The 17,613-nt window shown below is 47.9% G+C and overlaps 1 protein-coding gene across 2 annotated transcripts in view; it reads right to left on the bottom strand.

The window, feature by feature from the left end:
• Window positions 1-17,613, bottom strand: part of ANTXRL (ANTXR like) — an 80,462-nt gene that overhangs the window by 20,383 nt on the left and 42,466 nt on the right. Inside the window, exons 12-17 of one of the 2 annotated variants that reach the window (XM_039481624.1) lie at window positions 15,585-15,663; window positions 11,317-11,412; window positions 9,684-9,722; window positions 7,859-7,957; window positions 6,065-6,232; window positions 4,871-4,951 (exon numbers count right to left, since the gene is read on the bottom strand). In XM_039481624.1, the coding sequence (XP_039337558.1) occupies window positions 4,871-4,951; window positions 6,065-6,232; window positions 7,859-7,957; window positions 9,684-9,722; window positions 11,317-11,412; window positions 15,585-15,663 (562 nt within the window). The remainder of the gene's footprint in view (window positions 1-4,870; window positions 4,952-6,064; window positions 6,233-7,858; window positions 7,958-9,683; window positions 9,723-11,316; window positions 11,413-15,584; window positions 15,664-17,613) is intronic. The other variant, XM_039481625.1, reaches the window with a different exon arrangement.

The raw sequence follows: 17,613 nt of genomic DNA, 5'->3' as shown, positions 1-17,613 counted from the left end.
GATTTTTAATTTTAAAAAAATCTCATAGGTGGTAAGCCGATCTCGTGACCCAACTCATGATTTCTGAACGCCTGGGGCAAGCGACCCGGTAATTGCTTGGCTGTTCCGGCATTGCCAGAACAGGGAGGAGAGGAAGAGGGCCACGTGGATGAGACAATGAACAAGTCAACCAGGAGCAATGCCTAATACACTCCCTTCGGGTACATCTACAAAGGCAGCGGCAGCAAGCCGCCGACTCAGCTCAACAGACTCAGGCTTAAGGGGCTCGCACGTTGGCACTAAACACAGCTGTGTGGACAGCACTTTTAAGCTGTGGCTCAGGCTGGACCTGGCTCTGAGCCCACCGCCCCCCCCCCCCCAGGCCTCAGAGCCCAAGCTATAATGTCTACACAGCTAAGCACGAGCCCCACAGGACCAAGTCTGTTGACCCGGGCACCCTCTGTGCCACGGGAGTTGTAAGACAAGCCACAAAAAAGCCATGGACTCATTAAAACATGCAATGCATTTTCCAGGTCGGGGGGGGGGGGGGGGGGGAATCAACTTTTCTTTTTTAAAACTTTTTGTAGCTTTTCATGAAAATGCCAAAACATTTTTTTATGTTTTCAATTTTTCGACAAAACCTGAAAAATGTGGGTGAAAATGGGAAATTTTCTCGAGAAATTTTCTGTTGAGTCAAAAAGCCATTTTTCATCCCTCCCCCCACCCCCGCAAAAAAAAGAACATTTTTTTACTCTCTCTGCCATGACATTTTATTTCTTGGTCATTTTTTCAACTGTTTCCCAAGAATGGCAGTTCCCAACTTGCGCTGATGTACCCACGCTAGCTCTGCCGGAGCTAGCACACTAAAAATAGCAGTGTTGGTGGGATAGTACAGGCAGTGGCTGGGGCTAGCCAGCCAAGTACATACCCAGGGGCTCAGGCTGCATTGTACCAAGACCAGGGGCGCCAGAACAGGGGGGCCCAGGGAGTCATGGCCCCATCACTTTTTACCAGTCGTAAGGGCAAGCAACTGGGTGGGGGGAGGGGGCGAAAAGGACTGAGTGGGGGATGGGGTCTTGGAGGGAAGAGGTGGTGCAGGGTGTCGCCTCAGGGGAAGGGGTGGTGCAAGGGCAGGGACTCAGGGGGAAGGAGTGGTGTGGAGGGGCAGGACCACAGTTCAGGCACCAGTGATTTCCCCACTTTTAAGGAGCTTCCATCGCCCCAACTCAGACAGCTGGCCCAAGCTGCCGCCTGTGCTCCCCCCAGCTCCATTGCTAGCTTTAGTGCACTAGAAGGAGCAATGCTGCCATGGGTATGTCTACGGGAGCTGGGAATTACACACTCGGCTCCAAGGGCAGACAAAGCCTACAAGGAATAATGGAACTGGAAAATTGGAAAACCACATTTGTTTTGCTCAAGAAAAGAACCACACAAGGTCATTTCACAAAACATCCCCCAACAGAACCCTACACTTTCAATTAAAAAAAGGATTTCGGGGGGAGGAGGGGGAAATTTGGCTGCTTTTTGAAAATTTAAAACAAAACACATAAAACTTTCCTTTTTCAATTAAAAAATATCCCCGTGTTTCACACACCCCAGTGGCCAGAAACTCACGCCTCATGCATTCAGTTAGATCTCTGATGGACAGAAACCTTCAATCTTCTTTCAAAGTCCAAGCTGGTTTTGTGCATTCGAGACACAACATCGTGATTCAAGCTGCTCACAAAACACAGCATTACCAACCCCAAGCCTCCCAAAATCACAAGGCTGGCTAAAAAAATCATAAGATTTTTTTAAACCAATAATCAATGTTGTGTTCTTTTTGCCTGCTGGGTATTGATCTTGTAGGTCTCGTGTTTTCAAGCTTTTTTCTGCCACCACAAAGACTAGAAATTTATTCTTTTTTTTTTTAAACAATAAAAACAAGATTCTCGCATAATCACTTGACTCCAGGAGCTGAGGCTTAAAGAAAAACACCAAATATCGTGAGACTCGGGATAAAGCCATGAGAGTTGGCAACACAGCAAAATGCGGGGAGGGAGGGAGCAGGGATCTGTCAAAATTCTTATGAAAAATTCCAAATTTAGAGAATTCAGACCATCTCTAACCGTGATGCCTGGTAAGCTCATCCTATGAGCTGGGGGAGCATGAAATGATAAAATCGGTTTAGCTCTGTCAGCGTGCATATGAGTGAGAGAATGACCATGTCTCTCTCTAGAGGCTGGCTCAGGTGAGGTTAAGAGTCCGCTACTGACTCATAACTAATTGTGTCATTCCTTTTGCTTGCGTGCTAGAGGTTTACACAACATCTATCAACATGAAAAGTCCTGCAATGCTGTAAGCTCTTCAGGTCAGGGGCTGGGTGTATATTTTTGCATGGGACCCCCATCTCGGTTGGGGGCTCATAGGACCTACCAGAATACAAATAATATACAATAATATTGCTCCCTGTAATGCTGGCTCTTGCAATGAAAGAAAAGGAGATGTAACTTCCGCCAGTGCCTTTTTCGGAAAACAGAACCATGGCCAGTCATTTTCTTGTTTCCCTTTCAACATTCTTCAGCGATAGTTAATTTCACAGCCCATAGAACAGAGATGACCCTTATTCTTCCACTGAATGTAACTCAATGAGATTCTTTCCAGCCTATTTCCCCAGATGCACGGTTGATTTTCTAATGTTCCCCCGAATACAACAATCCTTCAGCTCGCTCCATTTTAAATAGACTCTTTGCTGGTTTCTTTTCCTTCTGCACACAGCAGGGTTGTAGGCAAGTAACTGAGAATCCCTGTTTTGAGTCAGCCCCTTGCATGTTTCTTGACTGCTCTGACAGTGGCAGGACTGTGCTCTGCATGGATAGAAACCTACCAGCAGCGCAAGTGAAAGGTGGAGGATAGAATCCTACCATACAATGTGCCTGCTATCAAAATACAGCTGGGCCTCAATGGTCTATTCAGAAGCCCAGGGCCGTGCTTAAGAAGTAAATAAGTGACTCTAGCGCAGCTGCCTAAGGAAACGCAGCCTGGTAAACCAGTTAAATGGCAATTTTACAGAGCAGTGTAGGAAGCTGAGTTTCATTTATGGCACAAAGGAAAAGTGGAGAACCCTAAAGATTAAATACTGATGCGGGAGAGCTCAGCTGTTCCTGGTCCAGGGCACAGCAGCAGCTTGCTATGAGCAGGAGGGATGCACCTAATTGGCTTTAAAAGAAAACCGGAGCCACCTTTTCTGTCGGTTACTAAGGGTGAAATTCACCCATGTGTGGCAGCCCAGCATGAGGCCACTTCAGCCCGTGACAGGCACTTGCGGATTACTATTGCACTGGATGTAACTCTGCTGCAGGATTCAGCAACTCTAACCCAGACACTCCTACTGAGAGCTGGGGTGCCGGAACCCAGGGCCGTTGGCCCAAGAGGGGCACAGAAATGAGGAGAAATAGCTTCACAGTGTTCTCCTCACAGCCAATCTAAGGGCTTGGCTACACTCGAAACTCCAAAGCGCTGCCGCGGGAGCGCTCCCATGCCAGTGTTTTGAAGTGTGAGTGTGGTCGTGGCGCCAGCGCTGGGAGAGAGGGAAGTGTGAGTGTGGTCGTGGCGCCAGCGCTGGGAGAGAGCTCTCCCAGCGCTGCAGGTACTCCACCTCCCCATGGGGATTACTGTGGGGCACTGTTTACACTGGCGCTTTACAGCGCTGTAACTTGCTGCGCTCGGGGGTGTTTTTTCACACCCCTGAGCGAGAAAGTTGCAGCGCTGTAAAGTGCCAGTGTAGCCAAGGCCTAAAGCTCCATTGCGCAAATCCAAATCAGAGGGTGGGAGGGCCCAGGCAAGGAGCAGCCAGTGTCTGGGCAGCGGTTCCCCTCAGAAGATCCCTGCCAGAGCCGGTATTACTGTACCAGGGCCTGATGGTGCCTGGATCCTGACTGAACTGTTGCCAAGGAAACCAGGAGGCAGTATGCAGGCACAGGGCACCTGTGTCAATAGCCTGGGCTGGTGGCAAGATCTGGGGATGGGAACTCCCTGTCACTTCCACAAGACGGAAAACCCATGAGTGCAAACATCCCCTGTGTGGATCATTCCTGCAGAGGACTGCTTGCCTTACGGAAAAGTCCTACAGAATGTAACAGAGATGAAACCAACAGGGTCCTTCAGAAATTACACTCTATAAATCCTATAGTGCCAGATCTTCAGCTGGTGCATATTGGCATAGCTGTGATTCACATCCGCTGAGGATCTGGCCCATGGAACTGAACAAAGCAGGAGATCATCTCTCTAGAATTTTAAAGGCCACTTATGGGTTGTGGCAGAGAACTATAGCCCAGCACTATAATCCCACAGGAAGGTTATTCTCTGTTCAATTCCAGGGAATTTTCCCAGAAGGGTGGGATCCTCTGTGATTTATGATTTCTCTTACCTGTCATTTAATTCTGCTATTGAATGAGTAAAACATTTTGTGAGCCATTGGTATGCAGGATCCAATATCTGTTAACACTTACAGCAGCACTAAACTAGAACACAACAATCTAGTGGAGTGCACAAATGAAGAAGCCCAACCCCTGATTCCAGTGCATCTCTGCTTACGGAAGGGAAGGCAAGAAACAGCATCATGGAGAAGTAACATCAGTCGAGAGATGAATCGGCATCTTCAAATGACCCAGTCTCTACCTGCGTCTGCTCAAAGGACAGCACCAGAGAGACAGTGATTGACCATTAGGGGCAATGCTTTTAAACAGATGCCACTGCAAACATTTTAGCTCATCGTTAAACCTCAGGATCTAGTGATGGATTTTAGCCTCAGGGTAATCCAGAGAGAGACAAGCTCTCAAGAAGAGGAAAAAAATGAGCATTACGGCCGACAACAAAGAATCGACATGACAGTGCGTCCATGACAACTTACCTTATCCCCTGGCTGTGGTCTCATAAGAGAGACTTGATCGTAGCCTCGTCGAACCAGAGCCCATAACGCATCAAGTTTGCCCTGGAATCAAACATACGTGACATGACCAACAATGCTTGAGAGAACAATGTGAAATTAAACGACAGTCGACTTGCTGTGATATTACTGTGTGTTTAACCGTCGGCACACAGGCTGGCCCGGAGGCCGCTGCTCTTTGTATACTCATTATTATCTGTCTGTGTATTTATAGCATGCCCATCAATGTAATACCGAGTGCCTAGGGGAACCAGCCATTGCACACAATGGAGCAAATCCATCTGACTGGAGTTACATCAAGGATGCATCTGGTTTAATATGAACAATTAACATAGACCAGCAGGTGCAGTTAGGTGAACGGGGTTAGACAGCATTAAGAAAAGACTTGACAAAGAAGCTTGTGGAAGTCTAATGATGGGTGGCCCCATAAAGGAGAAGAGAACAGACTTGGCATAGATAAGCATCCAAAAGACGGATCACTTATTCAATTTTCATAACACTTTGAAATTCACTGGCCGCTCCCATCGAGGATTTCAGTGTATGACACGGATATTGGTGAACCAACGCTGGGATTAAAGATGCATTATCATCATCAGCATCAACTGAGACAGGTTAAGATTTTAAAAGTGTTTAGAAACCTAGAAATGCAGATAGGCACCTGACTCCCACTGATTTCAATGGTGCTTTTGAAAAGCCTTCCAGATATCTTTCTGCACCATTAGGTGCCTGAAGACATTTAAAAACCTGACCCTAACTGGCTTTGCCAAGGCACACACTGCATCTTTGGCACAGCTGGGCAGGAAGAGAGCTGAAATCTATGAGTCCCAATCCAGGGCCGTAACTACGCTCCTCCTTCCCACCTCCTCTACATCATCTGCCCCTCTTGGGTGTGCATCGCCGAGCCGGTGCTGTCCTGAGAACAGATTCTGGGATTTCCTGCAGGAATCCAATCAGTGCAGAGGGGCAGGAAAACAGGTGAAAGATGTTACCCAAGCCTTTGTTGCCTGGTGAGATGTCTAGTCCCAGAAATGGGGACCCCTACAATAGTTCTCCCACCCCATGGCCAACCATGAGAAATGTTGTGCTCAGGAACCTGTCCATGGTAACATGCCTGGCATAAACGACCCATGTTTTAAAGCTGATGTGCAGATGCATTACCTTGATTGGAGTGTACCACTTCCTCTGGGAAGGTGGCTTCCTCACATTGTGTTTCTTCGGCTTGGGCTCCCATGGCTCATACTCCTGCTCTGGCAATTTGATGACGGCGTTTTTGGGCTTCTCTAATTTGGCCCCTTCCTCCGTTGATCCTTTGTCTCCCCACCTCACCTGAAGTGGTAAGAGCACATCGTGGATGCAGAAGCTTCAGTGAGCAGTGCTGGCCGACATCTTAACTAGACACGTCTATTATTTAATCTAGTTTCTACCAGTGTTTGTGAAACATTCACCCATTGCTCATGCCTCTGGGAGAACTGACCTTCTTGAAAGCAAAATTACTGTCAGAACAATCCATCATGAAATGCAGCCACTAACTAGCGAGGAAGGAAAATCCCCTAATTCATTACCAACAATCACCGTAAAGAGGAAACTCCAAAAAATCAATTCCCCACCCAATTTCCCAGCCAGATGTTTAGCCAGCAGGTGCCTCCCATCCAAATCTTTACTTGGGTGAAACCTAAGGTAGTCAGATGCATCTTGCACTAGACCCTGAAGGTCATCAGACATGGTCTATCAAGGTTCCAGAGTCAAAGATCCTGCACTGAAAACAGCACGGCAGCAATCTGCCAGAGTCTGCATCTTCTGTCACACAAATGCCACGAATGGTCTCCCATGGCAGGGGAGTAGCTAATGTTCCTGAGTGGTCTCCACCAATAGCCCCAAGAACAGGGCACTGCAGCCCTCCAACTTAGAGGTGACAAAAGTATCCAGGAATGAGGAAGAGCCCTGAAGGGTTCTTTTGAGCAGTGGCTCTCAGACTTGGTGGGTAGTTAGTCCTGGTTCACTAGACTAGGTTCCTCAGCAAAGGACTCTCCATAGGGGCGTAGGAGAGGGCTGGATTTCCCCTAATAAACATCTCAATTCATGTCAATAATGGAAGATTACCTTTTTTAAATCTCAGGAAAAACTTCCTAACTGTACGAACAGTAGTCTAGTGGAACAGACTGCCTAGGGAGGTCGTGGAAGCTCCTCCACTGGAAGTTTTCAAAAGGAGGATGAAGTCCTCAAATCATGATTTAAAGACCTCAGGTTGCAGAGAATCCACCACTTACACTAGTTTAAACCTGCAAGTTTGTTTAGACACAACAAATCCCACATCTTGGCAGGTTGTTAGACCAGATGACCCTTGCAGTCCCTTCTAACCCTATAGTTTTATGATTCTGCCCTTGGGTTCCAACTGACCTCAATGGGAGCTGTGTGAATGCATCCCAGGGCAGGATTTTCCCTATGTGGCTGCTTAGCCACTTGGTTTCAAGAGTCAGAATCTCCCATGGCAAACTGATAGTGCATCAGGTTTCAGTGCCTGATTGTAAAATCCTAACCCCTGCGCTAAGGAGCAATTACTTCTATTCAATTTGGCCAATTAATGCTAGACCCTCAGCTGGTATAAATTGGCCTCACTCCATTGAAGTTATAGGACGAGACCCATTTACACCAGATGAGGATCTGATCCAATAAAGTGAAACTGTTTGGTCCTCATCCCATTCCTCAACCTGCAAATTTGCACTCACTAATACTTCCAGACACAATTAATTGCACGATGCAAACGATGGCAGCTTGATGGCTGACTCCTGGGCTGGCAGGTGTGATTAGGTAGATGGGTCCTAATTAAAAACCAACCTCCCTATTCCATCATGATAACTCTGTAAAAAGCATTTTTAAAATGTCTTGCCGTGATTTTCAATTAAAAAGGTTCTGATTGTTTACTGCGACTCAGGAAATAAAAGCGCCTGATACCTCCATCCTCTTAATTCCACCAACACCTCTGCCTCCGTAATAAGATGCATCCACGGTTGGCCACTTTTTCTTTGGCAATCCATCTTCATCATCCGATTCCTGCGGGAAAGAAGGAGAGTGATTGCTGCTGTTTTCATGCACACAGCATGGGATGTAAACAAGTGAACATCCTATGGCCCTATCCCTGGCTATCTGGCTTTGTATGTTATATTTATATGCTGACAGTGAACAAAAGCCTCTTGTCTCTGCAGCTGCAATTTCTCCTAGAGAAGCCAAAGCCGACTGTCTGTTCCCTTCTTCTCGTCTCTTCAGGCTGCTTTTATATACGGTCAAATATGCGTAAAGCTTCAAAAATCACAACTGCCTTTTTAAGGGTGTAGAAGGCACAGTGGAGATGAATTGCACATTATACTGGCCTTGCTGCTATGTTCACCAAATGAAACCCGTTCTTAGCTGTGCTTTGGGAACTGTACCTTGCTAACAGGAGAAAAGGCAATCCCTGTGAGCTCAGTAACGTGCATTTCAGACCATTCTTTCTTCGCAGCTGTACCCAGCTCCTCTGCCCTGTTTGGTTCTTTGCAGTGATGGGCTCAGGCTGCAACCATTCAAATCAGGCACTGGATTTTATACCTTCGGGGGGATTGGATCTGGGGTGTTTGATCTGGCCCATCATAAAGACTAGGGCTGTTTTTTTAGCGAACCCAAAATGTGAAGGAGTCCAGATCTGGGTTCTCTTTCAGAGCCATTGTTCTTTCCTCACTTAACCTAATTCAGTGCTGGTGAATGATCCTGCACCGACATCCCAGGAGACATGTTGCAGGGTCCTCAGCTGAGGTACATTAGTGGAGCTTAATTGCCTCCAATTCAATTTACCCCACCTGCGGAGCATTGAACTGATTTCAGTGGAGCTGGGCCGATTTCTACCAGCTGAAGGTCTGACCCCAACACCTGCTGCTGGTGCACAGAATGCGTATGACACAGAGAAGGGCTCAGCAAGGTCTCTCCACAGTACCCCCTCCCCGACCCTCAGGCCTCCCGTTAAATTGCCACAGAATTGCTGCTCGGGACAAATCACAGGCTCACAGATACAGTAATGGTGGTCTTTGGCAACCTCAAAATGGCAGCTGTGGTTCCCTCCTCAGACGGATGCCAAGTTAAAGCAATTTGGCAGCCAACTGCAGCCAGCTCGTGTGGGTTAGGCAGTTACTTTTGCCACGGATTAACTCTGTGTGTGCATATAAGGAGTGGAAACAGGCAGGATGCTCCCCTTCACCTGAGATCAGGGCCCCATTGTGCACACACCCAGTGAGGCACCCTGCGCTAAAGAGCTTCCAATCAAAACACACAAAGGGCAAGAGAGGAAGTGACATCAGTAGCAGAACCAGGCACAGAATCTTTAGGTCTCCCGAGTCCTGGGCCAGTGACCTTGCCACTAGACAACAGTCTCCACACTGCCTTGTACCTGATGATGGACTCTAAGCTTTACTCCTTCCTCAGGTTAAATTCCCATTGAGAACAATGGCAATTTTGCCTGAGTCAGGACTGGAGCGCTGAGCACAGCATCTGGCAATACGGTTTTTCATGCATGCGTGATGCGCAGCAGCATGGAACAAAATATAGGTCTGACCGAAAGAGTGATTCTGTAGGCATCTTGCTGGGGGTTATGCAGCTACTTTTCCATAGAGGAAGAGCATCTGTGTGCATATCCTATCCCAAGAGACAGCCTTAGAGTTGTCATTATGACTCCCACCAAGTTCCTAGCCAATGGGCTACATTGCAGTGGCTGCAGACAGTAGTATTATGGTTTGAAAAATAAAATACTTACAGGCTCTGGAGGGGGTGGTGGTGGAGGCTCCTTGATGACCTATGACATGCAGGCAATGGAAAGAATCAGAGTTAAAGGTACACTTTATATCCCTGTCACTGCCTGTGTCCCCCTGGGCTCGGTCCTTCTCTGTCCCCCCCGGCTCACATTACAGGTCAGCGCAGAAGGATTTTATTATTATCAGTTGATTTCACCGCACACACACAAACTGGTGAAAAAATATTTCCATTGATAACCATTGAAACATACAGATAGACAAAGTGAGAACAATGCTGCCTGAGAGTTTTATTTAAGGATATTTACTTTGTATATTTTGACTTGTGATGTTGACAAGTTGTGCTTTAGTGATTATAAAGCTTTAACTATTTGAATCTCAATGTCTACTGTCATTAAAGGATTATTGTCTGGCCCCTGCCCATTGTTCTCCTCCCCTTCATTGTCTGCGCCCCCACCCCCACCCCAACTGTGAAAAGTTTCCTGCAACGGTGAAAAGTTAAATTGATAAAAATAAAAGCTTAAAAATTATCATTGATATTCACTGTCATTATAAAAAATAAAAATTGAATTCTGCCAAGCCTAATTTTAGGTGAGCACCCATCTTTGTACCTAGGGTTGTCCTCTCTCTCCCAGCAGTGATGCCACAGCATTCAGCAGGCAGGGCTGGCTCCCTGGCCAGTGACCTTTAGTGCCACTGGACAGATCAGCTGGCAGGAGACAGCTGACAGAACAGGATAGCTGGCACCTTTCCTTTGGGACAATGGCTGGCATGCAGTGCGGTATGTGTGATCTCTGCCAGCTGGTAGAGACGGGATCACAGAGATTCTCCTGCCTGCTGATGAGCTATCACCAGCCAGCCCTATCCATCTAGACTGGCACGTTACTGGGCCTGACTTGCTTCTCGCTCCCAACAGTCAGGAATACTGACACTGAAGACAGTGCAATGGCACTGGGGTCAAACTGGAGTAGATGAGTCACCAATGCTTATACACCAGATTGAATCACTCATAATATAGACTCAGATTTTGTGAGTTCAAACTTTCCCTTAACTGAACAGGTAATTTGAGTCCAACGCTACTGCGAAACATTAACCCACGAGTTGAAATGTCCATCATATGAAATGCATTTCCAGTGGAAGTAAGAGCATACACTCACACATCCTCATCATATCTAGCACTTTCCATCCCTAGATCTCACAGCACTCTACCAGGAAAACCAGTATCTTCAACCCCATTCCGTACAGGTGGGAAATGGAGGCACGGAAAGAGGAAGTGACTTGCCCAAGTCACCCTGCAGCTTGGTGGCAGAGCTGGAGATGCAATTCACATCTTCTGGTTCCTTGTCCTATACTCTAACAAACCGACCCTGCTGCCTCACTTCGGATTCAGCAAAGCTCTTAATCACCTGCTTAACTTTCAGCATGTACTTGAGTCCCATTGACGTCAATGGGACCAGGCACAGGTTTACGTGCTTTGCTGAATCGGGGCCATACCGATTCATCAATTTATATCCTAAGATGAAGAAGATTCATGCCTGCCCCGCTCATTGACTATTGAGCATCTCTCCAGGCTTTTAACCCCGGCTTCCGGCAGAGAGCAGAGGAAACTAAGCCATGGAGATCACAGTCCATACTCACCACCGTGCAGCACAAAGGCCAGAACCACCAAAGCAGCGCCAAAGCCAGCAACAGGAACAGAATTAAGAGTGCGATGAAAAGGATCGTCCCACTGAGCTGCAAACAAGACAGTTGTTTCCAGGTTACCTTAATACGCCACAAGCTTGGCAGGCTAACACCAGCCGGAGACCCTATGGCTGCGCTGTTAGACCTGGAGAAGAGGAGCTGGTTTGCTTCACTACAGGTTTTAATCAGATTATACAAAGCATAGAGAATTAGTGATTATTGTCATTGGGATTGGACTCTACGCTCAGGGACACGGGTTAATATTTCAAGCCCTGATACAGGAACGCAGCCCTGTTTAGCAAGGGCATTTATGCACATGCTTGTGTCTCATTGGCTTCAATGGCATTCAAGCACGTGATTAAGTGCTTTGCTGAATCGGAGCCTAAGGATGTGATCCTGAAGACAACATTCCCCAGTGTCTCTGGTGGGGCGTTTTGCCTGATTTCCGACTGCAGAATCATTCGATGGATACTCAGGCATTCAGCAAGCCATGACTGACTGTATCTTCCGATCCCTTAACTGTGCAAATGGATCATTTTGCTACAATACTCTCATTCATGGGGCAATAAAATAGGTGCAGGTGACATGTTTGACATCTATGTTTGACATCCATACTATGTCAGTCTTTGGAACAAAGAGTTTACGTTCTTGCCTCTTGTATTCAAACTGTTTCCTGATGTAGACAATGTTCTAGCCTGGTAGGCATTTAATGCCACATTGTCAAGGGCTCAGCACCCAGCAGCTCTCACCATGACACTTGTGCAGACATGCACCCAAAGCCACTGGGCACTTCTGAAAAAACGGCTGCTGGTTTTGGTGTCTATATCAGAGCCAAGCTCTTTGGACTGAGAGTTGAGAGCCCTTCTGAAAATTCTGGTCTTCATGGGTTAATCTGGAAAGTCTTGCAAAACCAATCACTAGCTATATCCCTCTGCAGATTTTCTGTAATAAAACACTCACCCTAAGTGACACCACACAGGCCTCTGTGCGCTCTTGGCAGCCCAACACAACCTCTTCAAGGAACAAAGAGCCTTTTTGACAAAAAATAAGCCTTGCTACAAAATGGAATGTTGCATGCTGGGATCTGTAGTTTCCATGGGCTGCATCAGGCTAGCTCAGGGGTAGGCAACCTATGGCACGCATGCCAAAGGCGGCATGCAAGCTGATTTTCAGTGGCACTCACACTGCCCAGGTCCTGGCCACCGGTCCGGGGGTGTAGCGGGGTGCTTACACTGCTCCTGCCCTGAAGGGCTTAAAACAGCCCTGGGAGAGGGCTGTGGCAGGGAAAAGCTGGGCTGATTGGGGGAAGCAGCCTCAGCTGGGCCACACCCCAATCAGGCCTCAGCTGGCCCTACATAAGAGGCTGGGAGCCAGGCACTCAAGAATCTCTCTCTGCCTTTAGAGGGGGAAGGGCCTGGCTGCTGGGGAGTGTACCTGGGTATCTAAGGTGGAGCAGGGCTGGGGGAAAGCAAGAGGAGCTGGGGAGCTCCGGCTTGGAAACCCCCCAGGCTGCAGGCCTAGGGTAAGACCAACTGGGTACTGGGGTTGCAAAGGGGCAGCCCATGGGTAGGCAGAGGCAGCAGGTCCAAACCCCTTTGCCTGTGATGAGTGGCTGATACACTGCAGTCAGCCCCAGTGAGCGGGGGCTAAGTGATGACTGGCAGTAGCCAAGACTAAGGCAAAGTGGGGATAGTGGGTGGGGGTTCCCTTAGCAGGGGGAGACCCAGAACTGTGGGGGTAGTGCCAGGGGGCAGTACCCAGTTAAAGGGGCACCGGGGTCCTGGGAGGGACATGGTGGCCCAGCGGTAGTGGATCACCAGCCTGCAGAGGGTGCTCCAACAGCTGGAGAGCTAATTCCCAGAGACGACCAGCAGGAAGCGCCGCAGGGGTGAGTCCCACATGTTTACAGGGGGGCTCTGCATTTTAATTTAATTTTAAATGAAGCTTCTTAAACATTTTAAAAACCTTATTTACTTTATATACACTGATTAGTTATATATTATAGACTTATAGAAAGAGACCTTCTAAAAACGTTAAAATGTATTACTGGCATGCGAAACCTTAAATTAGAGTGAATAAATGAAGACTTGGCACAGCACTTCTGAAAGGTTGCCGACCCCCAGGCTAGCTGGTGATGGTAAGAGCTAGCAGTAAAACTTTAGCCCTGCTGCCCTAGTGATCCTATTATCCATGCTAATGGAAACCTTCTCAAAGTCAGTTACATTATATCAAAGTTTGTGTTGGATGATTTCAGTGTCATAAGGGCATCAGGGCCAGCCTGCTGAAAAGATGCAAAACCTGGGAGTGAAATGGAGGAGGGGCTAGGAGCAGATTAGATAAGATTGTTAGGAAATAGGTAAAATAAGACTGGAAATAGGTTGGTGGAGGGGCTGGAGAGGAAACCTCAGGAGGAAGGGGAAGAAAAGACACTTACTGTACAGAAAAGGACAGAGGTGCCAGCTGAGAATGAGGGCCGAGGAGGCAAGCTTGCTGCCGTTCACAGCAAAGGAAACGGGAGAGAAGGGAAATGGAAGGATCCTCTACAATGATAAAGAAAGAACTGAATGCATGAGATTCCACGCAAACCTGAAAACATATTTGCAAAGAGTGGGCCAGACCCTCAGCGGTGCGATCTGATTTCAATGGAGCTAGGCTGCTGCTCATCAGCTGAGAATCGGGCCCCTGGTCTTGCTCGTTTTTAAGCTACAAGTGACTTGGAGTGCTGGTGAAAAGTGGCAGATTGACAGCCTTGGAGATTGCAGTCCTCTGTTTACCCCAAGGCAATGGCAATGCATGCCTTCCCAGCAGCCTGGCTGAGCTCTGACCTGCAGGGACCCCCGCTAGGGCTGAGTTCAATCTCCATTAGAAGCGTATGAAGCACTGGTAACCAAATGCACAGTGAGTTAAAATTCATGGTCCATAACCGACCCAAAACTGGGCCTATCATTGCAAAAGGTTTTGCTGCAGCAGCCCAAGATGGCTTTGAAGGGGACATAGGTGTAAAATGCGTGCTGTCTGGGTGTAAAATCCCTATCTCATCGCAATTCTTGCAAAGTTTGGAGGGGGTTTTGAAACCAGGTGAAATGGAAAAAATGTCCCTGGTCAATTCCAAGTGATTAAACACTGTGACTTTCCCACAGCTCTGGGATTTAATTTCCCAGCATGGTTGCTGAAAAAGTCAGACACCTCCGCCGTGTGGATTTTGGCACCCATTCCTTTCATGGCCTCTGCGCTGACGCTGCCACAAAGGGGCCCAGTGAAGGAATACCATGTGAGATGACAGCTTTGTGACATAGCCTGAGCCCATCAACCCCTTCCAATAGCCGTCAGGCGGCACTGACACTGAGCAGAACTCAGCTCACCTTGACACCCATGACCTTGGTGAAAAATGCTTGTTATCCAGCTATTATGGCAAACCTCCTGTCACCTCAACTCAGGGGTCCAGATCCTAGGCTGGTGTAAACTGATGTAGCTCCACTGCCTCTCTCCTGATTTACGCCAGCTGGGGACGTGGTCTATTCTCTTCCCGGAGGTGCAGTGAGCAGATCACTCATCAAAATTTGCTTCTTAGCTGGATTATTTGATTGCTTCTAAAATGAATCTTCCCTAAAAGGTCATTTGGGGCTGTTGACTCCTGTCCTGCTCTCGCATGGCAGACAGACGCCAGGCTAACTTCAGCCACAGAGCCGCTGTGTAGCCCAGCCATTTCTCTCCCCGTCTCCCATCAGTATCAGCGGCACAGAAAGCTCTCCCTTGGCTGGGTGACAGAATAGCCCCTCCAGGAAAAGCTCATCCCAGCACTTGGGGCTACTGTCCCTTTATGCTCCTCCCCATGCCAGGAAGGCCGACCCTCATCCCATTCCAGTGGCAGCCCCCCGCCCAATGAATGGGAATGAAACAGGGGAACAGACGATGAATAGCGGTGGACTGCCAATACTTTCGTGGGGGGGGATTGGCTTCCTCTGGGGGTCCATGGGCCCCTCCCAGCCCAGGTCTGAGATCTGCAGTTCTCTCTCTTTCCTGGGGTGGGGGAGGATATTCTTGCACTTATTTATCAGTCGCGATCCAGGTTGCAATCACTAACGAACAGCTCTTAGCCAGCCCTCTCTGCTTTTTAGTGCACTGCCGGGAATCGGCTCTGCAATTGCGACGGAGAAGAGTCCTTCCCCGGAAAGCAGCCCTTTCTTTTCAAGGTGCTTCTGGTGGCTCTGTCCCATACTTACACACTGTGTGCTGGTGATGCTGACAGAGCTGGAGATGAACGTTAGCCCGCTGTTCATGCTGACTTGGAGGAAAACCACCCTAAAGCACAAACAGATACAGTTATTTTTAGTGTCATCTTTATACCCACTGTTCCCCTTCTTCCTGGCCATTGGCTCCTGAATGCATGTCCTGCCTAGTCAATGCAGTTATGTGACGGCAGGTGCTCACCTGCATCTGACTGTTTGCTTGCCCAAAAGCCAACATTGTAACGTTGGCTAAACTGAGTTGGGGCATATGTTCTTTATTAAGAGACTCCATTCTCCCTGGGGGTACAGGGCACTAGCTCAGTGACTTAGAATGCTACGGCTCAGACGTTTGCAATACGACCTGTGCTAGAATGGGAAGCTACAGGTTTCAGCTGCAGCAGGGAATAGTGTGGGGTCACATTGGGCTCTCCTTTTCATGGGGATGAACCCTGAGAATTGCCACCGAAGTTAAGACTTCCTCTGGATTTACGCCAGGGTAGCTGTGAGCAGAATCTGGCCTTAGGTTGGAGGGCATGTTCTCAGCTGGAGTACATTGTCGCTGTCGTACACCAGTTTAGCACCTGTCCTTAAGAGCCTAATTCTGCCCTGGCTTAAACCCCACCTAGCTATTTAAATACTTATCTAGTCACCCTCACTATAGTATCTGAGCACACAATGGGATTGCATGGGGGTAAGATGGGGAACAATTCAACCCTTTAACTTTAACAGGGGGTTGGGTCATGAAACAAGTTGCTGAGGCGGGTGGAGGAGTCACCATCATTGGCGAGAGCAGAGAATATCCAAACACAGGAAACTAAATTTGATTAATAAATAAAGACACTTGAAATTATAGATTCATAGACTTAAGGTCATTATGGTCAACTAGTCTGACCTACTGCACAATGCAGACCACAGAATCTCACCCACCCACTCCTGTAACCAACCCCTAACCTATGTCTGAGTTACTGAAGTCCTCAAATTGTGGTTTAAAGACCTCAAGGTGCAGAGAATCCTCCAGCAAGTGACCCGTGCCCCATGCTGCAGAGGAAGTCGAAAAACCTCCAGGGCTTCTGCCAATCGTCCCTGGAGGAAAATTCCTTCCCGACTCCGAAATCCATCCCCCCTCTTTTTTGGGGGGGGATGAGTGTCAAAATGTGAAATGTGCTTGAAATTCAATACAATCTCAATCCGCTCTAGAGTTAGATGCAAAATGTGGGGAGGAGGGGACATCACATACATTCAGAATTGCCAATATTCAAAATTGTTGGAGCACGTCCTCAACATTCAAAGCAATTCTCCTTCGCTGCTCAGTAGTCTAGTTCACACAGATTAGTCTCTTGGCTACCGGCGGTTGTTTAGGGAGAATTAAATTAAACCTCCCATGAAGCAAGAAGACAGACAAAATGCCTGACTAGAGCTCTGGGAGATGAAACCCGAAACCACGTGAAGTTTGCCTAGTGCCAGCTTTGTTGCAAATTTGAAGCCGAGCCCAGGATGCGCTAAAAGGTTTACAGATGTGGGTGGATTTACATGGTTCCCATAGTACCTTGTGTAATTTGCAGTTTCAAAGTCAAACAAGGTAATATTTGGGAGTTTTCTGCTTTCGGATTTTACAGTTGTTTGAACCAACCCAAAGAAAAGCGGAAGGAAATGTCTGTACAGGCCCCTGCGAAGCGAACCTCTGAGATCTGCAGCTTTGCATCCCGCTCAGATGACTTGGAACTAAACTCACATGTGCTGGTGCAGCACCACTAACATCAATAGCATTGCACTGAGGAGAATGTGGCCATTTGCCAATGTAGTCAGAGGGCCAGATTCTGTCCTTAGTTAGGCTGGTGTGAATTTGTAAGGATTTTATTTACAATGCATAAAAAGGATCAATGGGCCCAATCCCTCCCTCGCCCTGCACCTTGTGTAGTCCTTTCTGCCTAGGCAGAGTGGATGTAACATGCCACTAGCTAAGAGTGGCTGCATTTCACACCCACTCTTTGCCCTGGTGAAACTCACTATGAGGCATTGACCA

This window comes from Mauremys reevesii, linkage group 7 (genome assembly GCF_016161935.1).
Source record: "Mauremys reevesii isolate NIE-2019 linkage group 7, ASM1616193v1, whole genome shotgun sequence".
Taxonomy (NCBI): Eukaryota; Metazoa; Chordata; order Testudines; family Geoemydidae; genus Mauremys; species Mauremys reevesii.
Note: the sequence above shows the minus strand (reverse complement) of the source record. Positions and strands in the feature narration are given on the sequence as shown.